A 23,697-nucleotide genomic window follows, 5' to 3' on the forward strand; every position below is an offset into this window, starting at 1 on the left:
CTCAGAGGCATGTTCCTTTTTGTAGTGACTTCGGTGTCTGCGTTTGAGTCCTCTGTCTGCCTCATCTCTTTCCTTACAGCTGCTTTGTCTCAGGTTACACAATATCCTAGAACAAAGTGAGGCTGCTTACCTCTGTCTTTGATTAGGTTGTACCCCTCATTTAGTTATGTCTTTCTCTTCATCTTTAGGTGATGAAACTCAGATTGTTTCAAGTCTTAACATGAATGTCTCACTCTTGATGAAGCACACCTGATCTCTATTGAATCTATGTATTACTTAAACTTATAATGGGATTGAGTTGCTTCCCCCTCCGTGCCCCTTCCCCCACTCCCCCACTCTCGCTGATCTCTTCAACTCCTCCCCAGTCTCCTCTCTTCTCCTCCTTGCTCCCCGCTAATTCCCCTTCCCCATCTGACAGTCTTCATAACTCCATCAGTTTCGTAACCCTTCTGGAAAGAGTCAGGGGAGAAAGCAATGCAATAAAGCAATGCTAACCTTCCTGGCCTCCTTTTCAGGTGAGCACAGAGCCCTGGCCTGCTGTTCTTCCACTCTCCTTTGCACTGGACAGCTTTCATGCCACCTGTCCAATTCAAGGCAAATTCTTGGCCTCATCCATGTCCCTGCATCTTAGGGACGGATCCAGGGCCTTCAGCCTCAAAGTGAGCAGTCCAGATTGATCTACTGGGTGTCCTTTTCCTTGTTTCCCTGGCCCACCTGTTTTCTTAGCCAGTAACTGTGGCACATTTATCACACTGAGTCTGTCTCAGTAAACCAGAGCTTTTATTAACTCAGGCAGCAAACACACAAAAACATAAAGCAACAAAACTCATAGAAGGGCAGGGGAGAGAGATTGGTTTGAAGAGTGAGAGCATACCTCACTCAGACATTTCAGCAAGCTTCCCTTCCAAGAAGCAAGAGAGAAGATTCTCCTCCATAATTTTATTTCTCCCAGGCATAATGAGCGCACATTAACAAGTAGCCTGTCTTCAGCAGACTCTCTTTTCAACAGCTCATCTAAATCCTGACCATTGGGTTATTACCCACGCTGTCTTACCAGGAATGCATTACTCACCTCCCCTAATAGAAGCAGCCCATGAAGGGCTCACCTCAGCTCCACTTTACCCACTCTTCTTATCGTTAGATGTCACCAAAAGCAGTCCGTCGAAATCCTTCCACTGTGGCTTTTTCCTTGTTCCAGTCATCTGAATCTTTGGAAAAAGCCCTCAGGTATAGATTGCTTCTGGATACTAGTAATGTTCTTTTTCCTGATATGGCTTCTGATTATATGATCATAGTCACTTTGTAAAAATTCACTTACTTGTGCCCTTTATGTATATTTAAATTTGATTATAAGTTGAACAAAGCCAAACATTCCACCTCCATCCAGAAATGATGCACTTAGCTTGATACCTTGCACACCTCCCTTTTCAAATTTATATCCATTTTATAGTTAAACTAGTTAAACTATCTCCATAATCTCCTCTTTCCTCTGCTAGATGGGAACTATTCCAAGGATAAATGTTGCATTTATCTTCATATCCCCCATATCTTGTACAAGGCACAATGTACATATCTTGGGTTGGATACTTTAACCTACAGTTCCTTCTTTTCCCAAACCGTTCAAGTGATTCCTTAGTACAATGGAATATAATAAATTTTAGCCACCTTAGGTAGTTTGAACTGTTCTGGAATTAAGATATCTTTGAAGGTATAATTGATGTCTGGATCACTTGTTGTATTCCAAGGGAAATTCAAAGCACTAAAACCATGGCCACAGGCACCATGTTGCTTAAGTCCAAGAGACACATTCATAGAGACATCATTGTGAATGGCACCCTGGAGAATTGTGCAGTGCCCAGCGTGTGTGGCCATTCACTGCAGCCCTGCCTGAAAATCACTGTGAGATGAGAGGCTATGAATAGGCAAGTGCCTGGTGACCTGGGCTAACTAGGTTCTAGCTTGCTCTGGAAGATTAAGCAATCTTAGTTAATTCAGTCCTGCCATTAAATATGTATTTATTAAATCCCCACCATGTGCCAGGAAGTAAGAGAGTGAGCCACTGTGATACCTGGGCGAAGAGCATTCCAGGTAGAGGGAATGGCAAAGGACTGTGGAGCATGGGTCTTTGTTACTCTGGTGTGTTAGATGAACAGCAAGGGGCTAATACAATTAAGTAACCAAGAAGAGGGAGAGTAGTAGAAGACAAAGGAGATGAGGTCAGAGAACTGATGCAGCAGTTGCGGGGAGAGCCCCATGCTGGTCATATCAGGCAGTGTAGTCCAGTGTAATGACTTTCACTTTCCCTGGGTCAACTGTAGAATGACGGGATGTGACAGGATCTCTTTGACTGCTGTGCTGAGAATAGCTTGTAGAACCAAGGGCAGAAGTGTGGAGACCCATTAGGAAGTTATTGCTATAATCCCGGGGGAGAAGATGGTTTGAGACAGGGTGGTATCAGTAGAAGTAAGACAATTCTGGATACATTTTGCTAATCTGATGTCCTCTCTAAGGGGAACTATTTTAACGCAAATGCTATGTTTTAACTGTTATTTTATAAATAAGATTTTCATTTGCCTTTGACCATTTTTAAAGCTATATATGAATAATTTTTTACTGAAGAGAATTGGATCATTATGACACTTATTACAGATCATTTTAGCTCCTTAATTTAGTAGCATTGATCATAAGAGTGACTTTTTCATAGTATTTTAGTAAGAAATGACAGTTCCACTAAGCTAGGGAGTTTATATGCAGAACTTTTAAGCAGTATTTCAGCCTACGGCTTAAGGCCAGCTTACAATTTTATGGATTTCTACCTTTCTGACAGCTTTTTAAATCCAAGAATTAATGAAAGATTGATCTTCACAGGCTTGTCATATTGATATGTTGGTAAAACTCTACCAAGTAATTTAAGTTGTTCAGTTAGAGAATTGTCCAGAGAAGAAATGGTATCCCTTTAATACTGAAACAGTTGAATCTAAAACTGTTGACTGCTTTTCCCCTTTTCCCACGTTAGCCTGTGAGACTTACACTCTTTGTATCTGGACCTCTAGAGAATGCTTTCTCTTTTTGTATCCTCTTCTGTTTTTCCCTATTCAAACGTCTTTTCTTTCTTTCTTTCTTTCTTTCTTTCTTTCTTTCTTTCTTTCTTTCTTTCTTTCTTTCTTTCTTTACAGTTTCTCATCTTGTTTTTTTCTCCCTTTGATTGGAGAAATGAAATAAGATGATAATAATTAACTTGGGTAAGACAAATTACAAACCAAAGAAATAATGATAAAGTGTGGTAGCACAATACACCTCGGAGAACAAAATGTATTTTACTTAAATTTTTGTGGTTTCTTTATTTAAAAGTCTACTCAGGTATCAAACACAAAGAATGTGTTTGTCTACTATATCTGAAAGAAAAGTGATATCTCAGAGATCTAGTCTGCAAATGAGGGATAAAACTCTTAAATCTCCTTATTTTGAGTTTGAGAGAGTAAACTTATATGTAATGAGTATATCTTATTCATACACATATGTATTTCTAGCTACACATGTATGTGTAACCTGGTCATTATGCCTGTAATATGAGGAAGGGTGTGCCACATGAAGTTGATTTCCAGAAAAGTTCAGTCTAATTGGTAGCCAATCCCAGACGTGGAGTCCCGAGTATGGTGCAAAACATTTATTTTCTTGTTCCCATAAGGCAACTGGTTCTCAAACTGTGGGCACTGGACTGGCAGCATCAGTTGGAAACTTCTTAAAATTGCAAATCACAGGCTCTGCCCCAGACCCGCCACATCTGAAATTCTAGGGATGGGACCTAGCTCTCTGTTTTATCAAGTCCTCCTGGTGATTGTGATGTGCTGTAAAGCTGGGGAACCACTGGGAAAGGCAACCTTTCAGGTCTTACAGAATCCACCAATGGGGACGCACTCCCCAAAGTGCCTGCCCTTCTCAAGTTTTCTTGCTTTCCTTTTCTAACACCTCTCACTCCTCACAGTGTCCTAGCTCCATTGTGTCTGAGACTGAGGCACCCTCAATCTCAGAGCCCCAGTAGCGGCTCCTACCCACAGAACTTCAGGATCTGGCTCGGTCTTGGTGGGCGTGACTGTCGACCTTTATATTCTTCAGTGAAGAGTGCCTCTGGCTCACTTGCTAGTATTGATCGCTTCTCCTAAAACTGATTCAGTGCCTTATTGCGTAAAACAGTTCACTTCCCAATAGTGATCAAGCCAAGAGGACTGAGATCAACAGCCTGTCGCATATGCTGTAAGTAGGGCAGCGGTATTGGGACAATTCTAGTTGATTCCTCCTCGTTCCAGCACAGTTGACAATACCATTCTCTTTCACTCTTTGAAGTACTCTAGTTTAGATGGATAGTACAGTGAACTTAAATCATAAGCAGTTCTACCACTATTGGAAAGTGGTCAAAGAAGGATTCACCAAGAAGGAAATGTTTTAGGGCATAAAAATGAAAGATGTCCAAGAGGTAGGCAAGATAGGCCTGGAGCTTGGGGTGGGACAAGGCAGAGAAACCTTAGAGGCTGGGGGTTCAGGACAAATAAGGATGTGAAGCAGCAGGTTACACTAAGGGAAGCGGAAGTAGTTCAGGGTCTGGAGCCAGGGTCTGGTAGGAGCAATAACAGAAGAAGCTGGTGGAAGAGGAGCAATTAAGGTCATCTTTTTGTTTGTTTGTTTGTTTGTTTCTTATTCCCCCAACAATGTATCAATTTAGGCTCTTTGGATAATTATTTAGAAGAAACCTAGTATGTCTTTGTTTCCTTATTTATGTTGATTCTATGTATTTGAAATGCTTATTGCTCTATTTTCCATCAATTCTGGGCCCTCTTTCAAACAAATGATTACTATATAAACAGCATAATAATAACGTACTTTCAACTTTGGTTCAGATTTTCAAATTCACTTTAAAAAGAGATACCAAATGATTCACATTCCATAATGTTTTATGGCTTTATCATAGTAAAACACTAACCCTGGACTATTGAGATCTATGGCCTGTCGAGAACAGAGTGCAGGGAATTATGCAAATACCTTACTAATATGCTGTGTTATTGTTTTTCTGAATGTTAATATGATGATTGAATCCTCCTGTTATAAAATGATCGTATAGGAATTCTTTCTGTCACCATTTGCAATACTAGAAATTTATGTATTTCGTGTAGTTTTGTGATCTTAGAAGCTGCTTACAAAGTCTGTTCTGTGGCAAAGCTTACCTAAACCATAAGGAAATGTTTTTAAATATTTTTAAAATTGTATATTTGATTTTACACAATTAGTTAATGTTACTCTTTTTTTGTTGTTGATGAACACAGAGATGTGTTCGGCATTAATAGACCTTGCAAGGCTTTGCCCTGGACATTGCATATCAACTGTCCTCTCAGGCCATTGAGTATCATTGTCTTCATCACATAGACTTCTTGTCACTGTCCGTCTCTGTTTATGTATAGACAGTATAGATTTCATTCCCTTCCTTCTTTCTTTTTTACCAGAGCTAATATTATCTCCTTTTCCCTCTACCATCTGGAGTAATAAAGTTTAAGAAAATAACCTTCATTGTTCCATTAATTATTGCATTTTCCTACTATTCATACAGAATACATTTCAGGATTAATAGCTGTCTAGAAAGGAAAAAGAACAATTAATAAATTCCTACATTATCCTTTGTTTAAATATCACATAAGTAGTATATTTATTAATACATTTCGTTAGGTAAATAGGCCTTGAGGACAGGTAGCAATTAATATTATGGCTTTTAAAAATCAATTTATTTATTTTTGGCTGCGTTGGGTCTTCGTTGCTGCGCACAGACTTTCTCTAGTTGCGGCGAGTGGGGGCTACTCTTTGTTGCAGTGCACGGGCTTCTCATTGCAGTGTCTTCTCTTGTTGCAGAACACGGGCTCTAGGCACATGGCTGCAGTAGTTGTGGCACTCAGGCTCAGTAGTTGTGGCGCACGGGCTTAGTTGCTCCGCGGCACATGGAATCTTCCCAGACCTGGGATGGAACCCATGTCCCCTGCATTGGCAGGCGGATTCTTAACCACTCTGCCACCAGGGAAGTCCTAATATTATGTTTTAATTTTTTTTTTTAATCTGTAATAAGTACAGCTAACTGAAATATGGGTTTAGCCTGGTATCCTGTACTAAGATATATGTGAGGAGATATTAATTATTCAGTACGCCACAGATTGTCTAATTTTTGTTTTACTTTTTTAAAACCTCGTATACTTTAAATTGTATCTCATATCAACATATCTGTAGGGTTAGGGTCTACATGAATTTCATAAGTAATGTGTTTTTCTGTTTATCAACATAACCATTTACAACTCTGTTTTCTTAATATTTTTCTGATCCAACAATTATATTTGTTTTGGGAGATGAGAAAGGCGCCAAATGTTAGGTGGCAAACTAAGAAAGTGATGTAAAACTTTTTGTAGGAAGAACTGAAGGATCTCCAACTCCCGGTCTGAAAGTAGGATTAAAATCCTAGGCCTATCTTTATGCACCACTCTTTACCGATTGAAGTTTAGAAACGGTTAAGTACAAGCAGTGGCTGTGGTTTATTATAAATCCTTAAAAACAGAAAACTTCCCTTGTATTTTAAGAACTGGTCCTTTTAGTAAGGTCAGAAGACAATTTGTAATATTTAGTAGATAAACAGTAAGCGAGGGACGCACAATATTTTAAGTTTTTCAGTTTCCATGTATGCCTTAGGACTTGGAATCATTTTTGTAACTATTTTCATGTTGTTAAAGTCTTCAACTTTAAGCAAACAGGAATCTGAAAGCAAAGAGAAATAACAAATAGAAAACAATTCTATAAGCCTGTCAATTGCACGGGTGGTTTCTGCATATCTCTGTCCTCCCTTGATTTGGTTTTCTTTGATTATCTGTATCAGACAAGGCTTAACATCATTACTTTTGCTGCTAATAAATCCTTAGCTATGAAAAAGTAGCCTGCTCTCTCTGTTTGCATGTTTACAGCCTTAAAATTGGGCCCAATTTTTATGTTGTTTTCTTTGCCTTTACAATATGATTCTAGGATAGCATCATATAACAATTCTCGAGATACAGTTTTGAAAAATTGTGTGGCTATATCTGCAATAATTCTAACCTTGCCAAGCTGACCTGAAAGTAATCTCAGAAATCTGTATTTGTTCATATTCGTTCATGTTTATTAGTCAATCTCTAAGTTAATGCTAACCCAACCTTTCTACGTTCTTCCATTAATTTTAGTGTTACTTAAATATAAGAAATAAATATATCTTAATATGGGTAGCCCTGTTTGTGAATATGCATCGGAGACAAAAACTGTTTTAAAGGACCAATAATTAAAATCAATTCAAGTCATATTTGTCATATATCTTTTTTTCCTACAAAGCAACTCTCATCTTAGGATCTCAGAGGTTTATAGCTAATAATTAAATTTTATACTAGTGATGCAACATAATGATTATAGTGACTTACATCGGTGAAACAACTAATGTTTAAACCAGTTGATGGGTGACTTACTGAAATATATTGCGCCCGAGCTGTAGATTCAACAGAACTAATATAGGGCCTTAATCCCCAAACTCTTTGACCATCAGAAAACTAAAATCTCCCCAGTAGTCTTTTTTATATTGCTTTACTTTTTAAAAACATTTTTACATATCTGTAGTATATCTTTAAATTTGTTCATTTTATTTCTTGCTTCAATAGTCTTTGGAGGATTTTTAAGAAAAAAAAATTGTTAACGTACCAGATTAGGTGCGCTGCGATGCCCTGCAATTAAGGGAAAGGTATACAAAATGTGACTAAATAATGAGCACAGGGCTTCCCTGGTGGCGCAGTGGTTGAGCTTCCGCCTGCCGATGCAGGGGACGCGGGTTCGTGCCCCGGTCCGGGAGGATCCCACATGCCACGGAGAGGCTGGGCCCGTGAGCCATGGCCGCTGAGCCTGCGCATCCGGAGCCTGTGCCCCGCAGCGGGAGAGGCCACGACAGTGAGAGGCCCGTGTACCGCAAACAATAAATAAATAAATAAATAAATAAATAATGAGCACGTAGATGCACGGTACACATAAATCTTAGCTTCGTATCACCCTTACCACTGTTCTTACGTTTTTCTCTATAGCAGCTTTAATTGTTTCACAGGATTATTATTTTCCAATTTTCAGCTCACTTGACTTCATGCTTTGCAGGTCAGTTTCTTCTGGAAGAAGCTCGCCTCATAGAAGCAGCTGAGATGGCAAAAAAAGCGGCTGAACTGGATAGCACAGAGTTTGATGTGGTCTTCAATGCTGCCCACATGCTCAGGTTAGTTTTTGCTACTGTGCCTGAGAAGACCAACACTGTAGCTTTATTCTTATTAAATTAATATAATATAATTAAATCAATTATACTAATTCCCCTTATATGTCACCTTATTCCATATTCTAAAAGTGAATTATACTGCTTAACCATGTTAAAATCAGTCAGGACTATTTAATTCATTACAGTTTATGTGCATAGTAGATAAGGTATATGAACTTTTATGACTCTGAAAATTATTCAGGCCCCTTTTCTCTTTCCTTCAAAAATTATTGGCCATAAAATACAAAAGGAAAATTGCAAAATTGAAATTAGTAACTGTCTAATTAAATGTTTCCAAGACAAAACATTATGTCAGTTAGTCAACTGCATCTCAATATTTTTGTTTTTGTATTAATTATATTGAATGGGTCATGTGGATACATTTTATTATGCTTGGTAGTAGAGAGGATTATCAAATACAAATATACTTAAGGCCTATCAAATTCTCAAAATGGCCCTATAATTAGCACTGTTGCTGCGTGTTAAAACAATATATGTTTTTAGACTGTTAGTGCATCTGTTTTCAGAAAGACTATTTTGAAGGCTAATTACAATAATAGCAAAACAAAAGGCAGATGAACAGTTTTTTGTGTGACTATAAAATGAAAGTCAATGCATTAAAGGAGGATGTTTTTAAGAAACTCGAATGATTTATACAGTTGTTTAAAAAGCATTGTTTGTTCTGTTAGCCATACGTATACCCCTTCGCACCTGCTGTTACCTGAATTTCACTCTATTAAATCTCCATGTAAATGCTTCCTTGGGTGACATTCACACTATGGGCTCTGAACTTGGCTTCTAGGGGCAAGTTTCTAATTATGTAGATTACTCTTACATGGGAAGAAAAATAGCAGAGAATTGGTCCACATTTGGATGGTTTTAAAACATGGACTTTTTGAGAAAAGTAGAGGAACATTAAAAAAAAATTTTTTTTGAGATCATTGTAGATTTGCATGCAGTTAAGAAATAATACAGTCCCTGTACCATTTATCCAGTTTCCCCAGTGGTGATATCTTATAGAACTACCATACAGTATCAAAACCAGTATTTTGACATTGATGCAGTCCACTGGTTTTATTGGGTTTCCCCAGTTTTAGTTGTACCCCTGTGTGTGTCTGTGTGTTTTTAGTTTTGTGCACTTTTATTACATGTATAGGTTTGTGTATCCATCACTCAGTCAAAATACAGACTATTTCCATCACCACAAGCATCCTTCATATTCTCCTTTTATAATCACATACCCTCATCTACCCCTGTCCCCCAGGAACCAATATTTAAAGCAAGTTTTGTAAATTACCTTGGATTTATAATTTGAGATTATTACTATAACTGTATCTTAGTGGTTTCCTCCTTGGCTTTTAATAAGTTTTAAATAAGAAATTCGAAGTCTGTTTGAGAGGAAAGAGTGTACTGTGAGGTTTCAGTTGAATACCCTCATTCCATATCAATGCTTAGCGTTCCTAAAGCAGGTACCTACAAAGAGAAATCGGGATTCAATAGACTATTAGGAACCTTCAAAAGAAGGATAATTTTTAAAAGATACTTCAATTTGCGTGACAAGGTTAGGTGCTGTGATGGGAAGAGGACTTTTTTGTTCTTCATGAATAAAACACTGTGCTTTTAGTTACAATAAACCATTTAGAATGTGAATGCACAAGTTTCTAGAAACTAATTTATCTTAATCATAATAGATACTTTCATCAACAAGGCATTTTCCTATATATGAAATCAGTATCTGAAATTCAAGGTCTACCAACAGAAACTCGGAAAGTCGTTATAAGAACATTACAAAAAACGTCCTTGTTAAATATATAGCTTGTAACTTTTCCTTAGTTACCATAGTGCTAGAAACCAGTGGAAAGTTTTTGTTATACATTGGCGACGTGGAAATCTTTAGGACTTATTTTTCAGAACATTCTCTCTAGCTTTCTACAGTCTGCATTCCTCATTAAGTTGCGTTCAGTCAGCGCTTTCCTATCTTGATTGCGAGTACAGCAACCTGGTCATATCCTTATTCAACTTGGTGGCAGTCCTTATGAATGTTTTCACTTATTTTTTTAGCTCTGTCAAATTCAACAATTTCTTGAATGCCTGTTGTGCAAGCTGAACACCAGCCTCTTTCCTTATTAATCAAGAGCATGTAGGACCTTGTTTGCTAAAAAGAATAAAAATGGTTATTGGTTTTCCCTTGAATGCAACCGTATCAAAGTGGTTAGCTGTCAAGATTTTGCTTATTCAGTGTTACATCTAACATTTCCCTTGGGACTGACAAATTGTTGTAAATTGAGTTTGATATTAATTTTTTTCCTTCAAGAGCTCTGTTCTTTCTAAGATATTTAGGAGACAAAATTGGCAAGGTTTGGTGATCAATTCGATGGGAGGGAAAGGGCAGATGTCTCCCTGGCTGTGTCTTGGTTAGCTGGATCAATGGTTGACCTAATATACAAAATCAGCAATTTAGGAAATGTTATAGTTCAAGATATAATTTGAAGCATACTTATTTAATTTCCCTTTCCTTGGGTAATTCCCAATGAATTTACACAAAGAATCTATTAATAAGGAAAAAACTGCTTATCACAAAAGCCAAAAAGAAAAAGGAAAAGAAAAATCATTCCGCCAGAAGAGACTAGTTTGGAAGGTCCCATCAAGGGGCAAATCTTTAACTTATTAGGACCTTCAAGAGGCTTGAAATTGGAGAAATGTCTAACAGATCCATTTTATTTCTCAGTAATGGATAAAGATCTTTTTCTATAGAATTAGAACATTTCTAATGCCTGTTGTCAAGGTGATTCACCAGAACTCTGTGTGGGGTAGAAGTATTAATGCTGTTCACCAAATCTATTTGCCCTTCCCACTTCAAGAAATGTAATAGGATTGCACTTTCCTGCCTTCTTCCAAGTTGAAGACCTTCCTGGGTCTTATTGGGTCGTTGAATGTGTCTGAATGTGATGTATGTTATTTCTGAGCCCAAATTGTAAGAGTCAGTGCCTTTCCCTTTTTCTGACTTGGAAATTGTGGAAATAGATCCAGAAATAAGCAAAGGGAGACAAACTTCCCTTCTCACCTGCATTGGATAGGATGAATGAATGCAAAATAAATTTTGTCTTAATTCACTGAGATTTAGGATGTGTCTGTTATCGCAGTGTAATCTAACCTATCCTAACTGATCAGAATACATCTGTGAAAATAAAATACATAGTTGGAAAGAGGAGCCATATAACATCAGAAAAGATTAAGCAATTAATAGGATCTCTGAGTTTATAACGACAGTGGAGACAATGTAAAATTGATAGATTGAAATTTAAATAGAAATTATAGATATTTTCCCAGAACTTAATGAAAAATACTAAAGACATGAAAATGATGACTGAAAGGATAAAAGATTGACAAATAGATTGAGAATAGTATATATACACTAGTAATTTTATTTATATATGTTTGTATAATTATTTATAGTATACAACTATGTATATATAGTTATATATACATGTATGGTATATAGGCGTTATTTATGTAATATGTGATACTTTTATCTCTGTATATATAAATATATATAATTATGCTGTATGTATGTGTATGTAGTTAGATATGGCATATATACATATTTAATTTTATTTGTTGTATAAATGTTAATATAAATAGAAAATTTCTGAAGGAGAACATAGTGCAGATGAGCAATTATCAACAAATAGAAAAACTGTCCAAGATAGGATGGAGGTCTTTAATCATCATTATTAAAACCAAAATTAATGAAAATAGATGTACTCCTAAACTTGTCTTCTTTCATGGGTCACCATTTTTAGTTGCAAACTAGAGAATCCACTCTTGCCAGTTTAAGCAGAAACAGAATTTATTGTAGAGAATTATATAGCCCACAGACTCTCCCATAGGCTTGAGAGTGCTCTACATAGCCAGAAATAATTTCCACCACCTAGCTTTCCTTGGGGCTCAGCAGCTTTTAGAATCCAGAGCTCTGACACCATCACCCACAAGGAAACAAGAAGAGGAAGCACCACATTCATTAGAAGATGAGTCTTCTGAGTGCAGCTGCCTACCCATTATATGCACTTCTGATTTTGATTCTCTTGAGGTTGCATCTGATTGATGGAACCCGAGTCATGTACTGATACCTTGGCTGGAAGAAAGTTGGAAGATGGGGGAATTTTCAGCTTCTGCCTTGTTTGGGAAGACAGGATGCACACTGTGGCTAATTACTAAATATATTTCCAGGGAGGGTGATCACAGATGTTGAAGGCCTCACATAATGAATGGTTGACTACACGTGTTGACATTTTTAGTACTTCAGATAAAATGGAAAAAGTACTGGATATTTCCAGATGAGAGCATTTAAAAAAAGCAGATTGGTTATCATCAAAGGAAAATATCAAAGGAATTTAAAATACTAAAACTCAGTGGAGTTATGTCTATAGAGTTGTGAGAGGAAAGTATTGAATCAATTATTCTGTTAGAAACACTTTGTATGAATGGATTTATTCAGTGTTCTCTCAGACCTGGAAGCTAGAAAGCGCACAAAGGTATTTGACACCTGAGAGGAAGTCTTGAGGCACTGAAAACAAATTTAACTCATTCACAGCATTCATGGGCTCTGGTGGAAAGTTGTTTTTTTTCTTTTCTTTTCTTTTTTAAAATTCATTTACAGGGTAATGAAGGAAAAAAAGTAGCATTTATTCAAATATCTCCTGTCTACCTAGCACCGTATTTTGCATTGTATATGTCACCCTCTTAATTATAATTTCACATATATGAAATAGACACTAATATTCCTGTTTTACAGATGAAGGTGCTGAGGCTCAAAGACAGTTGGTATTTCCCATACTTGGTAAAGCTGGGATTTAAACTTAGCATATTCTTGCCAAGTATAATACTGTTTTCACTGTGTCACATTGGCTCCCTCATAGCTTTATAACTGGGTGATTACCTAGAAGCTGTGATTCCTTAATTTATTGATGGAAAAAGGATTTATAGTGAGTAACAGGTTTTCAAATGTGTAAATCCTAAATAGTAAGATCCTTCCAGTATTATTAGATTATCCCTCTGAGGTAAATTTCAGAAAGTAGGTATATAGTCATAGGAGAGAGAACTCCAAGTTTGTATTCTCAAAGGAACATTAAGTTTATAGACATACCATCACGGTGTATTGTCTGACGAAGGACACACTGCTGAGATAAGTGTGCAGTTTCCTTTTATCCAGGCCTAAGGGCCCAAGTTGTCGCTGCTTCCTAAGGTAGTAAGAAAAGCACAACTGTACTGTACCAACTGGTTCCCAATGCTTCCCTAATATCTAGAGAGCAGAGTGAATATATGAGAAAAAATTATCTTTCAATTTTCATTCCCAAATAATTTCACTGGAAATAACATAAAATAGACATTATTAAGGAATAAAGGAACAAAATCAGATTATTTTCTCAAAACAGATTGTGAATGTATACATACACACACACACACGTTGGATATTGGAGATATATATATATATATATATCTCCAAGACCCTGTAAGTAATATGCTTTCTTCTTTAACACTCCCCAAATTACCAAAGACCACTCAAAGAGTTATTGGGTTTTCTACTTAAAAATTGTACATTACTGCCAACTTTTGGTCAAGAGAGGCCTATTTCAACTAGGCTATAGTGCGATGTAAGGTCTTTAGAGCAAAGGGGTGTGGCAGATGAGGTTAAAGGTAGGACCTTCCTACTCTGTGCCTTTCCAACATTAAGGTTCATGTGAATCACCCAGGGATCTTGTTACATCACATGTTCTGATTTAGTATGTGTGGGTGGTACCTGAGGTTTTACTCTTCTAACAAGTCACAGGTGTTGCTTATGGTGTTGGTTCTTGGACCACTCTGGCAAGCAAGTTCTAGTTTGCCTTTCCTCGTTATCCCTCTCAACCCCTGCTCCCCACCCAAGCATTACAACTTGAACATAAGTAGTAATTTACTATATAGGAATATTATAGTGGACATTACCGATACACATTTCCTTCCTTTTAATCTTTCCAGTACATTTCATTATGTAATCTTCCTAGATATAGGCTTAACCTGTCCTTAGCAGCCCTCAAAGATTTGAGGCCATGAAACAATGGGCTCAAATTCTTACGGGACATAAAGAAATATCTAACTTCAAGGAATCATATTGTAAAACTTATACCGTCAGCATAGTCTTTTCCTCTGTTATTGCTACATTTCCACTATGCCTCTCTATCCTTTATATTTAGTATTGAGACAGATGCCTACAGGTCTGGAAGCCATTTTTGATATCTTGGTTGAGAAGTTTTCATTTAAGAAGCCTTGATGATCATAAATAATTTATTCTAGGAGTTTCATTACAAGGTTTTTTTTCTACTCCATTATTTTTACCTATATGTGACTCTGGTTTTGCTATTTTAAGATTTTCAATACATTTTTATGTCCTTGTTTATTTCACTTCTACTTCTATTACTACTGTACAGTTTATCAACTAGAATTAAAATTTACCTCTGCTTTGAGTAACTTAAAGCTAAGTGTAAGTTTAGCAGGTTGGCAAGAACACAGGAAACATCAGCTACTGTTTCACCTTATTTTCATGATACAGGAACAAACGGCTCTCTGGTTAAAAAAAAATCCTCATAAGTTATCCTTGAAAATGATCACCAAGACTTAAATAAAATATTGTCTTTCGTATGAGTCAAACAGTGGTTATCATCCATATTAAATAATTTTAATTCAAAACTGACAATTCACAACCATTAATAACTGTAGTTAAAGAGAGTCTTCTAAATGCTACTTGAGTTTTTATTTCCTATATTTTTTCAAGGAAGTAATTTAAAATTTACCAACCTTTAATTTTATAATTCTCACAGAATACATAAAAATGTAGGTAATTGCAAATGATTCTTTTAATCAGAGTCTCCTCAAACATTTTACGGGGTATATTTAGTTGTTTCATAACGTAATTGATTCCCAAATTTCTTTTTTTTTTTTTTTTTTGTGGTCCGTGGGCCTCTCACTGCTGTGGCCTCTCCCGTTGCGGAGCGCAGGCTCAGCAACCATGGCTCACGGGCCCAGCCGCTCCACGGCATGTGGAATCATCCCGGACCGGGGCACGAATCCGTGTCCCCTGCATCGGCAGGCAGGCTCTCAACCACTGCGCCACCAGGGAAGCCCCCAGATTTCTTGTATATATCTTTTCTTGTAAGAATATTGGGCCCTAAACCTGTGTTCCAAAAGACACTTTTATGTCATAAAATAATACCAAAAAGAAGAATTAGCTGTATGAAATATATTTCTATATTTTTAACAGATGTAAGTTTCATAGTCCCATGTGCAAAAATGGAATTCTGTAGTAATCAAATGATGACATTTGTTTGTGACTTTTGTTACTATTTGTTTTTACTCTGAACCTACTTTTCACTGATGGCAGAAAAACTGAATCTAAAGACTTTAAAAATATAATCAGCGCAACCCAGTGATTTCTTCAGAAGTCAAAGTTTACTTCATAATCTAGTTTACAAATACCATCTGGCTGTTTCTACCTCCTTACCTTTTGTGGCCCTGAGAGGCCACAGATAATATGCAGAGGGAGAGGGCCTTACATATGTGATGGACAGGAGTTAATAAGAAGGGAGCCGCTGTATCAGTCTCCAATTGATGTCTATTGTTGGCATGGTGATTTAATCTTTATTCTCTATATAAGGGACATAATGCTGACTCAGGGTGACATGTTAGATGAGGGCAGTCACCCATCTGGACCCAGTGTAGTTTCCTGGTAAGAGTAATTTTTCTTACCATCTCATTCCTGGCTTTTGTAAAGTATATTGTGTCCAGAACACAAGGTTGTCTACATACGGCCTGGGAGATCTCTTGGCAGAGCCAACTACCCCTTTACTCACCTTCTGAGTCTTCTACTTGGACACGTGAGAAACTTACAGTCCCCTTCTCTGTCTAGTTGTGACCACCGCCCCCTAAAATAGGAGATTTGGGGGGTAAGAAAGTAAGTATCCAAATACTTTTCTTGCTTTTTCTCATTCCTTATTTCCTTGCCTTTTCCCTGAATTCCTACTCTTCCCCTCCTTTATGGGAGAGGGTGAAGTACATGCGGCAAAATATTATAGTGCATTTCCCTGTTTGTTCTAAAACTATCCTCTGCTCAGCTGGGTCTGGTGAAGTTCACTTCTATCAGTTTGGGAGTTAGAATTGGAAGGATGTAAAACCTGTCACTGCAAATATTCTCCATATTCTCCCCTTTTCTTTTTTTCATATTCTCCCCTTTTCAAATCTCATTCCTTACTTTAAATCATCACTTTTAAGCATAATAATCAAGAAGCATGTTTTATTGCTTTCTTAGTATTTGATGTAAGAATTGTTGTGGTCATCTGCCACAGAACAATGTACCACATGTCATTCTGATACATCCGGCGCTCACAAAGATAGCAGCATGATCCTGTGATTCAGATATTTTATTTTAGAGCCCTTGATTCTGAGCTCAACCACTTACCAGCTGCGTTGCCTTGTGGGACTGTCAGCTTCTCTAAGCCTCATTTTAACCATCTTTGAAATGTGGTTAATAATAGCAATAATAGCAATAGATTCATAATATTGTTGAAACTGGAATATAGAGTAATCAATCCATGGAATTTTGTAAGTGATACATAGAGAATTTACTGTCTCAGAAAAGAAATAGCGAACAAAGAAAAGAAATATGGGTATTCAGGAAAAGTATATTTTATCAGCTTCTTTAAATAGTTTGATCCCAATAGTCTTTGGAACCTGAGTCCTGTAATCAATCTCTAACAATCCAGTGGTTGAGGTTCTAGGGTGTTTACTAGAATCCCCTAAGCAACTGGCAGAATATTGCTAATATCCTCAGTTTTCAAATGTTGACTAATGATTCAATCATTTTTGCATTAAGATTTATTAAGTACTCCCAGGATACTTCTTGCAGAGGGGGGAGTATGCAATACAGCTTACACCATAAAGTAGACGTTGGACAGCTCCTCATGAGTTTTCTCTGTAGAGAGTAAAACAAGGATATACAGGAAGATTCAGTGGGTAGAACTGACATACTCTTTCCCCTACAGTTTTCCATGTGTTGCCCTAAGTGCCTAGTAGTCAGTAAAAGACGTTTAATATTTGAAGAAAAGGCCTAGAGTCAAAATTAATTTTCACTGTTATATGACAAATAAATTCTATTTGTATTTTCTTATTTCATTAGAATATCATCAATTCTACTTTTAGCTTAAGAAACTAAGTCTTCTAAACTAGATATTTCCTTTGGGAATTAAAAAGACTGAAGACAGTGAAGGCTTGAAAAACTAATAACCTTTTTAGGGGGAAAAAACCTTTTTTCAATTGCATTGATTATTTTAAAGGCATTTTACCTAGTGAATTCCTGAGTTTCTCTTTTGATCCTTATCTACTTCATGAATCTGAATGTCCATAAAGATGAATATTAATGGTCACCATACTTTATATGTTAGATTGGTTGATCTTGCTTCAAAGTAACTTACTTCTTTGTAGAATTAAGTTACTCTAATTTCCTACTGCATGCCTTTTATTTTCCTCTGGAGAAAACCTTTCCAGGGCATGACCTAATGAATTCTGGTTCAAATTTCAAAATGAATCTGAACCAAAGTGATTCTATAGTTTGGTTTAGGGAACCTTCATTAAATACCCTAGTGAGAGAATTTTTACTGTTTCATACCAGACTGAAGTACTTTTCTTGACATAGTGAAATTGAACTTCAACATTTATGAGAATATAAATTGCAACAGCACTTTGTAACATGTCGTAAGTCCAGTAGAGTCTTAAGTCAAGGACTTTTACTTTCTCTATAACCCCATTAAAAATAGCAGTGTTTCTAATTATTTTTCCTTTACAAATTAAAAAAATATGTCCTGCTCTCCAGAGAAACGTTATCTTCACTTATTCCTGTAGTTTATATGGTTGCATGCCATATGTCTTTATAGTTTTTATGTGGCTTGACCAAAGTGCAAATTCAATTTTATAAGTATGGCTAGTTTGCCTTCTCTTTTAAAGAGAGAAGTGGTTTTCTAATTGAGAAAGTTAATTTTTGTTTCTCCTCTTTATTCCTGACCTCTTTGCAATCTTCTTGTCTCAAAAGGTTCTTCACATCACAGTTTCAAGAGAAGACTCCATGACCGCACGGCTTTAACTACTGTTGTTTACACTATAGTTGTGCTATACACATCATCTGAAGTTGAATTTGTTCTTCTTCTCTAGCATTTCTTTTCTACACAAATATGGTCACCAGACTACAGTGTAACCTGCAAGAGTTTCTAGCTTTTATTATCTACCATCTTGGAAGGTTTTCAGAAAGCAGCATGGCATGATCAAAAAGCATAATGTTTTGATGGCTAATTGTCTGGGCTTCTTCAAGACTCAAGAGATTTGATTTCTTCTGTTAACCAGTTGGCTGAACCAAGGAGTTTGCTGTGAATTGCAAGAATAGACAGTGCACAAACTTATCTATAAAGTTTAGTCTGCATCTTATTTGTATAAGTCACCTGTGCCACTCATGGTATTAGGTAGTAATTAAGAAAAACTGACTGTAGCTATTTGAAGGCTATGGGAACTACAGAATTCACTATAGACTGGGAGACATAGCTTGAACTGGCAGGAAGTAAAGTAGCCCCAGACTCTTTCTGCAAAGAAGCAGGACAACCAATAGCAGTTCTTTACACGAAGACTCTGACCAGGATAAAGCCCTGTTGCCTCCACCACTGTCACTGTGAGCAAATTCTAGCCATCCTCTCCTCTTTCTGTCATTTGCTCAGGAATGAAAGTCCTAAGCAATAACATCCCATTAGCTGAGGCTGCATCATGTGCCCACCCTGGTGGGGCGAGAGAGCAAAGAGAGGGAGAGGCTGGCCTTTTTTTTTCTTTTTTTTTCCTGGTAAACTACACACAATGGAAAGTTTCCCTCCTGGACTGTAAAGAAAGTAGCTTTCTAGATAGATTTTTTTTTTTTCTAAAACCTGAAAATGTTTACTATTTTCATAAAACAAAAGCAACTAAATAGTAATCTTGACAGTTTATTTTTAAGAGTTAAGATTTTTCTAGGACATCATGTTGAAGCAGGAGAATTCCAACCCTGTGACATACTATCTACATTAGCTTGGAAAAGGAAAATAACATTTCGAATTCCTAATGTGTAAATTTAAAATAATGCCTACTAAGTAGGATTAAGTTGAGGTATTATTTACAGTGCCTTAAAGATCATGACAAGTACATTTGTGCATTCAATTTTTACTGATCTTTTTCTGCTTAGTCACCTTATTATTTGATTGGCATGATTGTAATTTTTTAAAAGTTAATATTATTTTGCTACATAGTGATTCTGTTCACCTATCTGAAATTTTTAAATAAATGATATAGTTTTTGTTTTTGTTTTCTTTAACAGGCAGGCTAGCCTCAATGAAGCAGCCGAGAAGTATTATGATCTGGCAGCCAAGCTGAGGCCTAATGTAAGTACCTTCCTAATGAGAAGCATTATTCAAAGGGATGGACTCACAGCATGTGAGTTTTAGACATAGAAGCCTTGTGATACTGGTATTTTTCTCTCTGATCTCTTGTTTTGAATACGTGTTAGCTGATTCAACCATCAAATATGCCTGTCTCAAGCTGCTTTCTTTTTCCAGAGGTGCAAACTGCTATTTACTCTACCCTGTGTGAAGCACCATACGTTTTTATCATTTGGACACAGGTTTTAGCATTATTAGATATTTTGCATTTGGATGACTTTTTAAATGAGGTCTTTGAAAGTATTTTTGCTGTGGTGTTACATACCTTTGGACTTCCTAACAACTCAGTCATTCTTACGTGTTGTCAAACCTCAAGCTGTGAGCCTCTTCCCTATTCCACAGTCCTCATTTCTAGTAATGGTGCTTTTCAACTTTATCAAGTATTTTTTATTAGAATTTTTCCCTGGGTAGTCACACTTCCATAAATTAAATCGTTGCTATTGAAATAGAGTAACCATTTACGAGAGAATAAGAACTGGTTTTGTATCTGTCTTCTCAGCACTTTTTTATTCACAGTACATCGTTGAATTCCAGGGCGTTGCTTTCACTCTCATCCACACTGCTCTGCATCACTCTGCAACACTAAAACCTCTACCCTGCTCTCTAGATCTACACCGTCTATGGAGAAATGTAATTTTCAAACAGTAATGAAAGTGCACGTGTGATGGGACTACAAATAATGGAATCAGTCCCATTTCTTTACAGTAACTCATTTATTGGACAAAGGTCTATAGAGTACCTGCTTTGTGATAGGATACAGAGATTTCATACCCTAAAAGACCACACAATGTAGCAGACAAGACTGAACATAATCAACTAATTGAAATACAGTGTGGAACAAGGGGAGGATTAATGCTTCCTGAAAGCAACCCACACAGGAAGTAGCGTTTTGATCAAGAGACTCAACCACATGTAACCTTAGCCCTTGAATCTAAATGTCCCAGTTTCGGGCTTCCCTGGTGGCGCAGTGGTTGAGAGTCCGCCTGCCGATGCAGGGGACGCGGGTTCGTGCCCTGGTCCGGGAGGATCCCACGTGCCGCGGAGCGGCTGGGCCCGTGAGCCATGGCCGCTGGGCCTGCGCGTCCGGAGCCTGTGCTCCGCGGCGGGAGAGGCCACAGCAGTGAGAGGCCCGCATACCGCAAAAAAAAAATAAATAAATAAAAATAAATGTCCCAGTTTCATTAATTATGAGGTACTTTAAGAATCGGTAAGCTGTTTGCAACAGAAGAAAATAATTTAATAGTTGTAAGAAGAATAATAAGCACTAAAATTTATTAAACACTTGTTATGTGTCAAACATCATGCTAAGTACCTCAAGTGAATTCTCTCATTGATTTCTCACAACAACCCACAGATACTTCTGTGATCCTCGTTCTGCTGAAGTTCAGAGAAATGAATAACTCACCCACTATCACAGCTAATAAGTGGAATCACATTGTAACCCAGGCTGCTGTGTGTATAAGAGAAAGCTTGATGGAAAAAATGCAGTTGTATCGTAGAGAGAAAATGCAAGCCAGAAGTCTAGAAAAACAAAATAATAATGGTCCTCTCATTCATTAAATATTTACTGAGCATCTACTAAGTGCCAGACACTATTCCAGGCACTGGATACACGGCAGTGAACAAAATGGACAAGAGTCTCTGCCCCTTAGGAGCATATAGTCTAGTGGTGAGGAGACAGAGCAGAAGCAGTTAAATAAAATATATAGTGTGTCTGACAGCAATAAGCGCTTTGGAGAAAAATGGAGCAGGAAAAGGAAATTAGGAGGTGAAGGGGGAGGTATGCAGGAGGCACAGCTTTGTAAATGCCCGAGTTGGGCATCTTGTGTAGCATTTCTAAGAAAAGGGTTGGACTTGAGACCTTAAACTTATAAGTTCTGAAGACAAGAATCAGAATTTTTTTGTCTGACTGACTGACTTCCCTCCTTCCTTCCCTTTCCTTTCCTTTCCTTTCCTTTCCTTTCCTTTCCTTTCCTTTCCTTTCCTTTCCTTTCCTTTCCTTTCCTTTCCTTTCCTTTCCTTCCCTTCCCTTCCCTTCCCTTCCCTTCCCTTCCCTTCCCTTCCCTTCCCTTCTTTGATTAATAGAATTGATTGATAGAATCAATAATAGAATGATTAATAGAATGATATAATGCTCTTACTGTATATACTAAATGATGTAAGTTCAACCTTTATTCATCAAGTAGCAGTCCCTTGAGTGTCACTTTTATTTTTGTTAAGTGGTTGATCAGATGGCCGTCTTCAGCACATTGTAATGGATTAGGGAGAAAAGGGCTATCTGAACTCTCTGACGTGACCTCAAAAATGAAAAAGAAAATGAGGCACCACAAGATTTAAACCTGACTTATAAGATTATTTATTTTAAAGACTGACCAAATCATAAAATCAATATTTAATCTCCAACTCGAAGCCACTTTTTCTGAAACCCCAAAAAGTTTCTTCATAAACATGTAGCAGATTGCTTTTGAAAACTGCATCTATTCAAATGATATTTCTCTTATCTGGTAACAATAAATTAAGTATTTTATAGACTTGGATAAGATATGATGTCTATATTTAACAATAAGTAAATGATGTTACAGTTGATAATCAACAAATGTGATCTTTCCCTAATCTTTTTATGAATTGTGTTTGGTTTTCTGTACACAATTTGGTAAGTAAGATGCCACCAAGACAAGACTGATAAAATGTAAACCTTAACAATAACACAGGTTTCTATTCTGAAATGAAGAGACCTATTTAAACAATAGCCCCATGTCATGAATTATTAGCAGTTAGCATGTGATCTAAATTAAAACATGCATCTGATATTTATCTTGCTCATAGCTGTTTATTCCCTTTGTCATAAAAACATTCTTTGTTATTTCTGTACTTAATAAATTTCAGTTACTTGTTTATATGAGAACATGGTAAACAGACCTCAACTCTTATTCCCTGTTTAAGTAGTTTCACTGTCTTTTCTATTTTCCTTGTCTACATGGTAATCTAATCTTATTCTTATTTTTCCTAAAGCATTTTCTTCTGTTGTTTAGTTTCAACTACAACAGTCTGTAGCTGTAAGTCGGGATCCTCTGTGGATTTTTCAGCAGTGCTCATGTCAGATCATGACTATGTGAAGTAAAATTTTTTACTGCAACCCTGTGTACTACCCACTTACTGTATTAAGAAGATTGCTGATTATCTGTGAGATGAATTCCTCTCTTAGTAAAATGCCTATTCCATTTCTTCAGTATGTCCCATGATGAACTGCTTTTTTTTTTCTTCTACAAAAGTCTTATTTTTCCATACAACTTACTTGAAAACTATTAATTGACTTTTAGGGTTATTCATATTCAAAGAATTCCAGTGACCAAATGCTAAAATAAATCTAAATTAGCAGGCACATATAACTTTATTTATTTTTTTAACATCTTTATTGGATTATAATTGCTCCACAAGGGTGTGTTAGTTTCTGCTGTATGACAGAATGGATCAGCTATACGTATACATATATTTCCACATCTCCTCCCTCTTGCATCTCCCTCCCACCCTCCCTATTCCACCCCTCTAGGGGGTCACAAAGCACCGAGCTGATCTCCCCGTGCTATGCAGCTGCTTCCCACTAGCTATCTATTTTACATTTGGTAGTGTATATATGTCCATGCCACTCTCTCACTTCATCCCAGCTTACCCTTCCCTGCTCCCCATGTCCTCAAGTCCATTCTCTACATATGCGTCTTTATTCCTGTCCTGCCCCTAGGTTTATCAGAACCATTTTTTTTTCAGATTCCATAAATATGTGTTAGCATACGGTATTTGTTTTTCTCTTGCTGACTTACTTCATTC

The 23,697-nt window shown here is 37.0% G+C and overlaps 1 protein-coding gene across 4 annotated transcripts in view; it reads left to right on the top strand.

Annotated features, from left to right (window-relative positions):
* Window positions 1-23,697, top strand: part of TMTC2 (transmembrane O-mannosyltransferase targeting cadherins 2) — an 804,716-nt gene that overhangs the window by 327,695 nt on the left and 453,324 nt on the right. For 3 of the 4 annotated variants that reach the window (XR_010835847.1, XM_059080819.2, XM_067009831.1), the window contains 2 exons: window positions 8,185-8,299; window positions 19,752-19,815. Coding sequence is in view for 3 of the 4 variants with exons in the window: in XM_059080819.2 (XP_058936802.1) it covers window positions 8,185-8,299; window positions 19,752-19,815 (179 nt within the window). In the remaining variant the exon portion in view is untranslated. Of the gene's footprint in view, window positions 1-8,184; window positions 8,300-19,751; window positions 19,816-20,406; window positions 20,549-23,697 lie in introns of those variants that run through there. The other variant, XM_067009832.1, reaches the window with a different exon arrangement.

Source organism: Kogia breviceps, chromosome 12 (genome assembly GCF_026419965.1).
Source record: "Kogia breviceps isolate mKogBre1 chromosome 12, mKogBre1 haplotype 1, whole genome shotgun sequence".
Taxonomy (NCBI): domain Eukaryota; kingdom Metazoa; phylum Chordata; class Mammalia; order Artiodactyla; family Physeteridae; genus Kogia; species Kogia breviceps.